At 30.2% G+C, this 12,281-nt stretch overlaps 1 protein-coding gene across 1 annotated transcript; it reads left to right on the top strand.

The window, feature by feature from the left end:
* The first annotated feature begins 8,273 nt into the window (after positions 1 to 8,273).
* On the top strand, positions 8,274 to 10,153 carry LOC132920642 (uncharacterized). Its single transcript, XM_060983178.1, has 2 exons — positions 8,274 to 8,937; positions 9,076 to 10,153. The coding sequence occupies exons 1-2, from the start codon at positions 8,463 to 8,465 to the stop codon at positions 9,432 to 9,434; spliced, it is 834 nt and encodes a 277-aa protein (XP_060839161.1). The 5' UTR covers positions 8,274 to 8,462; the 3' UTR covers positions 9,435 to 10,153.
* The last annotated feature ends 2,128 nt before the right edge of the window (positions 10,154 to 12,281 follow it).

Here is a 12,281-nt window from a genome sequence, read left to right as displayed (position 1 = left end):
ATCATAAAAACATTAAAATTAATACATAAACCTATTAAGGTTTCTTTTAAAAAATATATAATACTTCTATAATTTAATATACTATACTATACGGTTTATAATAAGAAATCCTATATTTACTCAGCACAGTTTAAATATAGTTTGAACTAATTTTAATAGTATTTATTTATTTTTTCTTATTCGATCATTATTGTTTATTCCATGTGCATTACATCGTACCTATTGAATATAGTACAATGTATATTAAACCGTGTTAGAAGGTAATGTGCAATATTTATACAGGGCATTACGCCAGATTTTGTAGTAAATAAATCAAACTATAAATTGTATTAACACTGAGGTCACGGGACATCATAAAAATTGTCAGATGATTTTCCTTTCAATATCGTGCCAAAATATGTTGATATAGCTATACCCCATCACAATGCTCGTTCTATATTATAGGTAGGTGTACAACAACAATATTATATTATTTAGGTACCTACCTTATTTCGCAGATAATAATATTATAACGTCTGCAACCGCGTTATTCATTGATGTCAGATTCTTCATAAAACGACACTTATTATACATTATGCACATACAGATTATTATATTACCCACACCCGTAAAATTTAATTTATTTACTTTTTTCTCCAAATAATATTTTGTTATGTTTCTATTTTACTTTAGTATCAATTCAAAACGTTCATAGTGGCATTTTTGTTGAAAGATATTTTCTTCGATGATTTTTTGTAATCGATCAGCATTGAATATTTTTAATAGATAGTATTTTTCATTTTCAAAATAACATAATTATATTAGTAAAAAACTTTTTATAGTAGTGAAATTAATAAAACAAGTGGTAAACAATTTAATAATATTATTTATTTAGTATAGGTATGAGTAGTTTCTATACAATTTCAATGATTAGACTAACTATTAATTATTTTCTATCAATATTGTCGCAGCTCGCAGACGCGGATAATAAAGATTTGTTACGGCCTCTCGAACGACAATATAACATTATTATTAATATAACAATTAATGCGTTACATAAAAAAAAAAAAAAATAATAATAAGTGCGCAGCATACGCATACAATATTATTATATTATAATGTAGCTGTTGTTTCGTCCGGACGGCAGGCACCCATCATAATATGCAACTCGCGCGGTTAATGACACGGAATAATAGCGATTCAGTTGCATTTGATCCGATACGGAACTGATCAACTTTCGTTTATGAATGGCCGGTCGTATGATAGTATAATTATTATGTAGTTATACTCCGTAACCATCAATGGAGCGAAATACATTATGATTCACCACGTCGGTGCCGTGTACGGTTTTTACCGACCAGGACTTTACTATATAATATATTATTACTATTGTGACGCAACGACAACCGGTTCGATTAGGTCGCGAGTATGTGATATAGGTAATAATATTATAGGTAGTGGCATTCTAAGTCGAAATCTATATCCTACCTTATATCAAATATGACTACCGATTATATACTGTTGCGTTACAAACGTTTGTTATAATATTATTTTATTAGTATAATTCATCTTTCTTCACTTTCACCGACATTACATCCGGTCCATTGACTTGACCGTTAGTTAATCGATTTATAAAACACATACACTTTTACTAATGATTTGTATAAAAAAAAAATTAAATAAATGAGTAAATAAATAAAATAAAATTATATTGTGACCAAAATATTAAACGGAAAGAAAATGCACAAAAGAAATCTCTGGCGGTGCCTTTTTTTAATTCGTTGCTTCCGTTATTTTCTATAACCATAAAAATGCGTCTATGAAGTATGCTCATACATGCGAGGCCATTGTTATAAATTATGCGAATAACCAATTATTTGTGTACAAAAAATGAATACAAAATTACCGTGGTAGACATACCTGTAGACAGTACGCAGCTACTACGTGTTATGTAAATTTTTGATTTATTACTGAAAAAAAAAACTGGCACGTTACTGCTCGTCAAAACAATATTACGTTTTCTAAGAAACTCTCGAATTAACGTACTTTATTGTTTAGTATGTCCAACTCAACCAGTATCCTCCTGTAGGATTGAAGCTCATCTATTCCGACTAGGATTTCAGATGACAAACAATTATTATTAAACATAAACACATAAACATAACACGTATGTATATTTAAGTCGACGGTACTAATAGCTTTTTCGAAGTCTTACAATAACAATATTATATGTTATTATTGTTATTAACGACATTCTTTGAAATACAAGAGTATAATATTGTCAGTATATCCGCTCTATATTATTAACCATCTTCTCGTTTGTTTTAAATGAAACATGTTTTCACTTAGAATTTAAATAAACTATAATAATATTAAACAGCTTATTAACACAAATATTCATGGCATCGTATTATGTGAGCAACATTTTTACAATAGGTACTCTCTAATATTTTTGGTTAATTAAATAAAAGTACAAAATTATATAGTAGTCAATAATAATAGTAAAAATTCAATAAGTGGAATCTTTCGGATAAACATATTAATTTTCAGTGCTTCAATTAAAGTTGACGAAGTAATCTAGTCCTTATGTTCTTTAAACAAAATATTTATGCTCCTTCTAACCATATCCTTATTTATAAGACATTTAAATTCATGGTGCGTAGTGTGTACATTTTCTTACAATTCGTAACTCTTTTTTTTTTTTTTAATTCATTAATTTTTATAGAACTACTATAAAAAAATCAAATTGCTTAATGCAAGTGCGTAAGCTTAAAAAATATTGCATAATATGAGACTTAAGTGTAATATATTATGTAAAACTATATTTATATTTTTACTTAAGTAAAATAGAATAATATTTTAAACTTAAATGTTGTTATACTATTCTATATGTATCTAATCTTATGATTATAACATTGTTTTTTTTTTTATAATATTATAATATATTAGATTTTGTACAGAATTTATTGAGTCAACGTAAGTGTTAATACGTTTTTTTAAATTTAATTTTGAATATATTTGAATATAATCACTAATACATTTATACTGTTATAGAGTACTTAATATTATTGTGTTATTTTCTGTTCTTATTTATATATAATAATTAAATCATATTAAACCCTACTAATATAGAAATTACCAGATTTTTGTAAACCATTAAAAAGTTCATACCGGAAATTGATTTTAATGTGGAATACTTGTTGGTTAGAAACCCTACTACCTAATTATAACTATACAATAATTAAAGATTGCTTGAATGTAATAATATTTTATCGATAATTTATTAATTTGGCATTTTATTAATCGATATCTATAGAAAACTATCATTATATTATTTAACTTGTTTTAATAAATTTGCGTTTATCGAAGAAAATAAAATGTTTTATGTTGTATGATTTTAACTTTGAACCATAATCAAATTAGGTAGATAGGTGTACGTGTACTGAATTTCTGCAAGACATCTAACTTTTTGCTCTTTTTAACGGGGTTTTAAGTATTCTAGATACTCACGTTGAATTATCTAACAGTCTATTTTTATTTTTCAATATATTGTTATAAATGTATAGTCTCACTTTCTAATTATTACTATCATGCTATAATAAAAAAATAAAACAATAGTGATGTCATCAATTATTAGTATGTACGTGAGCAACACTAATTGCATACAATCGCAGTTCCGAATAAGTGTACAGCTCGTTCGCGCGTTTATTTTATGTCAAAAGCCCAAATATTCATCGATTATAATATTATTTTTAACATAATTAACAAATAAAAAATTAATCTAGGTGTAATAAAATAAAATAATTAATTTTAATTTTAATAAATTTAAATATGATATACATCGTACTCATCGTAGCAATATTTATTCAAATATAAACTCTTTATGCTCTAATATAATGCATATAAATATTATATATTTAATATCAGTTTTTTATATTTTATTACTATAGGTATGTATTTTTTGACAATAAGCGAGTTAAAGGATTTTGTATTGTTGTATCACATGAATAGATTAAAAAAATCACACCAATGGATTGGATAGACTTAATGGCCTCTGACTCATTTTTACTTTATTAATTAAATAAACCATTATTTTAATATTCGTAATTTATCTAAGTAGGTATTCATGAAAATAAATAATACAGAAGTAGTCATTTAAAATAAAAAGTTACAACCCTTAATCACCAATAAAAAATAAAACAACTATTATAGCTAGCTATATCTAGACATGTATTAAATTACAAAAAAATAGTTTTATGTAATTATGATTGAATGTATTGCACTATGTACAAATTGCGTAAAAATAATAATCGAACATTATATATTATATCATATTAGATACTATAGTACTCGTATTTATTTACATATATTTGAAAATATATTTTAGTTATACAACAGATATTGACAAACCTAAAATTATATTTATTTTTTTAGGAAAAAAATATCTCTATAAAATCCCATAATTCGTGTTTAGACAATAATATTATACACATCATCCATCTTTATTCGTGTCGGCTTTTAAATATACCATCTCGTTTGTTTTGTGTGACCTTAATATCGGAAAGTATTTAAAATTAATTTAATATACTTAGGTGACTAGGTATAGTGACATTTGTGTTTGTTGGCGAGTACGTGACATCACGACTTTGGTTCCTTAGGTATTCTGTCCTATTTTTTTTTTAAATATATTTGTGGTAAACAAGTCAATGTATTGATAGTATAGTGTTGACGTCTACAATAGTTGTATATTAAGTATATATCCGACGAGACAGACAAATCATCGAGATTGAAGTGAAACCATTTTTTAATACTCACGATTTCCAATAAGCTTTTAGAGTACACAATATAATAATAAACCGATTGAAATGATCGAATGTCAAAATCCTATATGTTTTTTTGATTTGGCAATAATTTCTAATGAGCCAAACATTATTTATTCGGAATACGAAGTGTGTTACAGCTGGCAAATAGTTATGATATAGCTGAGTACAAAATATGATATGTGCACTGTGTACAACACTCCTTGGAATATGCGGACATACATGATGCATATATATATATATATATACGCTCACACTCATACGCGTACGAATGTGGGACAAGTGGTAATTTCGATCGTCGTTAATGCCGTTGTAAAAGACCAATCCCATTGTCTCTTTCTCGATGAAGTTATAATTTCGCGACAGTCAAATATGTGCGACCCGACCTCCAATTTCAATATTATAATTATCGTGTGTTCGAAGATTTTGTACGACGACCGAACCGACTTTTCGAAATCCTATTCTTAATAAATACTCATTAGCCTACAATAGTAATAATAATAAACTATGGACACTGATGTACCCCGTACACCCGTGCATCGGTAAGATCCGGTAATATAGTTTAAAACATGTTGAACTTGTAACTCAAAACGAAATTCGAAATTCGAAAAAAAAACTTAAGACGCCGCTTCAGTCTCCTGCCGTCGAGAAATGCATGAATCCCATTATCTAGTCATTATTTTTTATACTCACTATTATTATTATAACATAATGTATAATACTAGCGAGTACTTATATATATATATATAATGCAGCCGTATCGCATTGCATCGTACCACGGCGGTACAACAAGGTCAAGGTTGTCCATAAACATCACGTAATCTCGGCGGACAGCGATGACCACGAGTGTATAGTTTGGGTTTTATAATATTATATTATGTATAATATGATTGTATATTACACGTGTTTAGGGGAACGGGGGACCGATTTGATCGTGCCCGGAGAAAACTATATAGTGGCATTTCAAGGATTACTCGTGTGCTTTTCTCCGTCCTCCGAGAGTTCCTCTCACATCTATTCTGTAATATTATATATATATATATATATATATATATATACAAGTCCTACTATATAGTAGTGCAGACGTAATTTTAATAGTCCCAACCATTTGCCGTACGATCTTACTGACGTCGTCACTCGTCTGATTTATAATATATTTTATTAGCGTTGACGACACCAGTCCAGACATCCACGACCGATAGACCATATAGCGTCTTATGATAATATATGCGTACACATGCGTATATAATACGAATACGAATCGTCTATGAAATCGTCCTGTAATCGCTTTTATTGAAATATGTATATGACAGTTATATACTTATAACATATACTATAAGTTTCCGATTAAGTTAGGTTTATCGAGTTTTCTTCACATATAAGTTATATCACTTATAATAATATAATATGTTTCAGATACGATATGGTCTTCGTGTTATTAATATATGAATATGTCAGTTGTTTTAAATTCAGATCCGGCGCGCGTGCGCTATAATCACCCACGTGTGTGTTACAATGTATTATCGCTTGCCCGGGTTCCTCCTGACCGTGTTATATAAATCTCTTCACGATTCCAGTCATGATTCATTAATATTGAACGAGGCGTTTTAAATTTTCTTTCCAACAATCGTAGACATCAGCCCGTATATATATATATATATTCAATTCCCAAGACTTTCCCTACTCGATATAATAATAATTGTTTTGTTTAGACAACGGTATGTAATATATATGTATATAATATATGTTGACACACTCTGAGTTTATTCTAATAATTCTTGACAGATAATGCGTCATGTATTGATGAATACGCTAGCTAGTGATGAATTTAATTGTAAAGAGGCTAGAGGCCAAGAAGATCAAAGACGACATTCTATACGAGGTCGATTTCCGTGACACCTTCCTGACATATGCCAATTTGGCTTTCAATTGAGATAAATACATAATCAATTTTAGGTATTGTATTCGTACTGCTTTCGAATGTGCATTTAGTTAAAAAGTTTTTAAGTTTATCTTATGAGGAGAGAGATATACCTACTTAAGTGTTATAATATACAATTTATAATATACAATTAAAATAAGAATAAAAACAGTTATAATTTCATTCTGCAAAGAATACTTAAATGCTAGAGAGCTATAAGTTCTTAACAATTTAAATATAATTAAAATATATAAAAAGAAAAGAGGAAAACTAACTAAATTTTATTTAGTAATGAAACAATGCGTAATATAAAAACTAACTTACATCTAAAACAAAATAGATAGTCATTATCAATAGTTACTTAATTATGCTTCTACTTGAAAAAAAGTTAAAGAAAAAAGAAAAATTTATATTATATTTATGTACCTAATAAAACGATATCTTTAAAAATTTGTCTTGAAATATATCTAATTTAAGCATTTTATAAGAAAAAAAAATATATTTTTAAATAAAACTATAAAATTAATCATATTTTCATTTTTATCAAGTTACTATATAAAAGCTTACATTATTCTATCATAAAAAATAAATTCAAATTTACCTTTACCGTGTACTTTATTTTACAAAGTTATTTAATTTAAGCTTTATAAATTGTAAACGTATATTATATTGATATAATACCGTAACATATAATAATAAACTATTTAAAAAAAAAAAAATCTTACCGAATCAAATTTAAAAAATATAATAAATTCTATTTACAACAAAATAGTATTTTACAATGTCATTGAACATAATTGCTTTCTTCATTAAATATTTTCGTTATGTCGCATCAGATAAAATATTTTAAATCAACTTTCTAACCTTTTTTTTTCTATTAAGTAAATACTTTACTAAAAGCGCACACCTTAAATCCGTTATTTTTTAGAGTAAAAAAATAATTGATACAACTAATTAACTTGTACGAGACCAAAGCTCTTGTCATGCGCGTGTATTTATTATATCAATAATATAATATATAGCTTTAATATTACGTATTTTCCATTATGAATGTCGCCAAAAACTATATTACATCACCATGACCGCCGGCACGTGCATACGAGACCGTTCACCGCAGTTGACCTGGAGATTAGGGAAACAAGATCGTTTCCCAAAACGCAGTCATCGCTTGTGTAGTCGTTCACCTCCGGAAACTAAAAAAAAAAAACTGATGGTATGATGTATAGAAGAAAAAAAATTCCAAAAATCTTCCTTCTCTATATAAGTATGAAGAGGAGGGGAAGGCAGAGTGGCAAACCGACCACCCGGATGGACGTAGGTGTAGGGTATACGATATGAACCTCATCGGCCGCGTATTCGCTTTCTACCAGGGCGAGGTCCTCCACCTCTATCACCACGCGTTTGCCATCAAAATAATAATAATAATAATAATAATAATGTCGTTGTCGTCGCGGTGGTGGTCGACTAGCGCGCGCGCGTTCTACACGAGCGTCTTTCTGGTGGGGCGAACCTCGGCTGAACACAGGTGCGGGGCGATATATAGGGACGGCCGTCCGCATTTCGCCCCATTATCGCACTGACTGTTCGTCCGTCCGCATTCAAATCACCGAAATCTCAGCACGAAATCGTGTAAATACAATTTATCATATAAAATAAATCGTAACACTACATACTGCCGCCGCCGCTGCCGTTTCGTGCCTTTCATATCGCTACTGTAACCAACGATATTAACATTAAATAAAATGCGTTTCGCGAGTTGCGCCGTATTGGCCGTGTTGCCGTTCTGCATACATGCCGCCGTCGTCGTGTCCGCCGACAACAACTACCTGGAAGACTCACCACCGCAACCACCAACTGTAAGCGGAAACTGGGCATTGGTCACTAGGATAGCCGATGAGTGTGCTAAGGATGCGGATACAGCAGCTTGCGTAGCTGCCAAAACAGCAGCTGCCCTCGAAAGGGCAGCCCGTACTGCCGGTTCCGTGCAAGTTTTGCCAGGTTTGACTGTACTTAAGAACGCCGACGAAGGATCTTCATCGCAGAGGGACTCGCGCGCCCTTCCCACTGAAGAAGAGCTCCGCGGACAGATGCAACAGCAACCTTCCAGAGTCACCGACATGGTAATCAATTCAGCCATCAGATTCCTCCAGTCCAGGACCCTGCAGTTCAAGTTACCACAAAACAACCCAGAAGAGCTGTCCCGGGCTATTGAAGAAGGCAAGTACCAATATGGTGTATTATATTATTGTTATTATTGTTTATTTTCGTAGTACAGTTATTATTGTCGTTTCGGTTCCGCTTTCACGCCGGGGCGTTAAACTATCCTTTGTTTAATCTTTGTCGTATTTACCATAGGCCGTGGAAAACTCAAGAAGAAGGTGTTGCCCATCCTAGGATTCCTAGCCGTCAAGATCGTCGCCGTGTTGCCCATTCTTTTGGGAATCATTGGATTCTTCGCACTCAAGGCGTTGGTATTCGGCAAGTTGGCCCTGCTCATCGCTGGTGTGATGGCTTTCCAGAAGTATGCTAGCGCATCCGGTGGCTTCGGTAAGATCGCCGACACATGGAGCGCCGGAAACGTTCAAGCTACCCCATGGGCCGCATCCGCCGCCCCCAGCGCCAACGGTGGTGGATACTACAGACGTAGCATGCAAGAAGCTCAACAGATGGCATACAACGGACAAGTACAACCGTCCGCCCAAACCATCGCGTAGACTACCAATATAAAAATGTAATATCATTTTAACGTCACCGTAAATCGCAGTAACTCCAAATTTTTTTTTCTTTCTCTCAATCGAACCGATGAGTTTTAATATTATTTATAACGACTATATACGCATAATTGTGTAAGCCTTATTATTATTATTTTTTTTTTTTTATATAATTTTTTTGTAGTCTCGTGCAACGGTTTTTAGATATAAATCGGATGGTGTGACATCTGCATGTTATAATTATAATATTATTTATGCGAACGTATTTTTCGTCGCTAGTCGACATACACCGTGTATGCTGACTCGCGACGTAAATGCGTTCGTAGCACTCGGTATTAGATTATTGTTGCTTTCCGATAGCCGAGTAACTTTTTGCCATATTAGTCTTTAGTTTTCACGAAAAAAGACTTATCTAAAATCCTATACTTACCACGGAAAAGGCATCTGACAAAAAGTTACCGGCTCGTGTTTGGCCAATGTGGCTGATTTTTTTCAAACACAAAAATAATTAGATTATTACCTGTAAACTCTAAGAGTTAATATAATAATAATATGATAAATTATTTTTTTTTTTTTTAAGTTTGAATAAGTCATTGATTTATTAACATAATATCATTATAATACATAGAATTACGATTCATGCCAAAATTTAAACAAAAATGTGTCATTGTAAATATTAAATACGCATTTGATAATAATAATAATATAATATATGTAATCAATTACTGAGTTAAAAATGTGTATTTATAGTCTTTTGTTTTCTAACGTATGCAGATGTGTACACCTACCTACGGTTATATTTGTTTTGTTGTTCCAAAAAAATATATATATAATAATAATAAAAACAATGGACAGAGGTGAGCGGTGGTTGGTCGCTCATAAAAGCAGCACACACGTTTTGTATGTCATACGAGGTATGCATTTATTGTTTGATTTTGATAATTGACTTTGTAAAAGAAATATCTTCGAAGAGAAACGTGTTACTCGCTAGATTTCAATAGGAAGTCATGAAATTATTTTTATGGCTTCGGGTACAGGTGCACAGTCAAACGTTATCCGTTGCTGTTGCGAATTTGACTTTTCTTAATATACTAATGTCGTGTAAGTAGAGTAACGTGCTTGGCAGCGTTTTCTCACGTGCCTACAAACAATTAGCATACGGTTAATGATTTAACGATATACCGTATTGTGTATTTGTGTATAGGTATATGAATGTATAATATGATTCACGACCAAGATGAATCATTTACGCGACTATATTTCAACTCTCTCGTCCGTGTTGAATGATGGTAAGTTTAATATTATATACATATTAATATATTATATTATGCATGTTGTTATAAGCGCGTTATCGCCCATTCTAACAATGTAGTGTCAGTATAATATTATATAGAATAATATTATTGAATAATAATGTATTACTAAGCGTTTGGTCAGTTGTTACACATATGTCGTAAAATATGTATTAGAAATGTTTAAAAAATGGCACATAATGACGAGTACTATGGAAATCGAACGTTTTTATTTTTTATATCATATTTGTATCTGCAACTTCTTAGTTCTATTCCTATAGAGTTGCAGCGAAGTAAAACAAATATTCCAATAAGTCCACGATACTAATATTAAAAACTGTACCTATTATCTAAAATATTCCAAAAAAAAATTCGAGTATCGCTATTGATAAAAATATATTCGTCAATGGTTGAGTATAATTTATTAAAGTGAATATTATATATTTATGCATACCTTATATATATTATGATTTATTGGTATTTAATAATATTAATCTCTTTTTCTTCACAGCCCTCCTATCCAAGTTCATACTGTTCTTTTTTGCGCCATTTCTCTTAGTTATCTGTTGATTTTATTATAGCAAAACATTTGTTAACATTTTTCTTTAGAATCTTTAGATGACTATATGTATTAAAAAATACAATATATTAAACTAGGTATATTATTATAGTATTATTGAATACTGATACTGGCGAAATGATTTGTTTAAAATAGATAAAACGATAAGAATATTTTCAATGGTATTCAAGTAATATGAAAAATAACGATATTTATAGACTTAAAAGTTTCTTATTCGTATAATAAATTTAAAATAAAAAACCATTATGAATAATAATAATAATATTTATTTCCGTTACTGATTCGTTGTTAAATAACAACTACAAAATAACACCGTGGCAAAATATCATAACTACAAGTGAGATATAATTGTATACACAATTAATAGATTAGTTTTCTCTAAAATTTCAACGGATCATATCCTACATAATATATACCTAATCAATATCTAATAGAAATTGTGTCGACTTATTTAATTCCGTTAAATTTGTTTTGAAAATGTATTATCGTGCGTGACTTTTTCAATAAACTACGTCTGTTGGTACACTGTACTATATAGAAGAGGTTCATTGCAAGGTATATAATTATTAACAAATTATTGTACGTTAAAAAAATACTGGAAAAAAATTAGCTGTTATATTTTTACAAATACATTTTAGTATTTACTATTGTGTTTAAAGACACTTTCTATGGAACACGTCATATAATATTATTACGATTTTCTTAGATTCATTAACACGTGTTGTTATAAACTACGTAAATGACTTCTTTCAGCACCGTATACAAATTGCATTACTTTTTATACACCACATATTACAATATTATAATATCATGTAGTAATAATCTGTTTATGTAATTGAGTACCGTCAATGAAAGATTTCTAGAATACCACAAAAAAATTTACGTTACGGAATTGTGTTATCATGTTACTTTTTTTTCCAAATAACCATGACGTCATATTCAATGGTTTATAATAAAAAATGATAACCGTAAAATGTT

This window comes from Rhopalosiphum padi, chromosome 2 (genome assembly GCF_020882245.1).
Source record: "Rhopalosiphum padi isolate XX-2018 chromosome 2, ASM2088224v1, whole genome shotgun sequence".
NCBI lineage: Eukaryota > Metazoa > Arthropoda > Insecta > Hemiptera > Aphididae > Rhopalosiphum > Rhopalosiphum padi.
The sequence above is the reverse complement of the archived record's forward strand: the minus strand, read 5'-3'. Positions and strand labels throughout refer to the sequence as shown.

What these genes read in the sequence shown, in the direction of transcription:
- LOC132920642 (XM_060983178.1), top strand. Translation starts at nt 8,463, where the DNA reads ATGCGTTTCGCGAGTTGCGCCGTATTGGCCGTGTTGCCGTTCTGCATA. An exon ending in GTCCCGGGCTATTGAAGAAG is followed by an intron (nt 8,938 to 9,075) that starts GCAAGTACCAAT and finishes TATTTACCATAG; the next exon opens with GCCGTGGAAAACTCAAGAAG.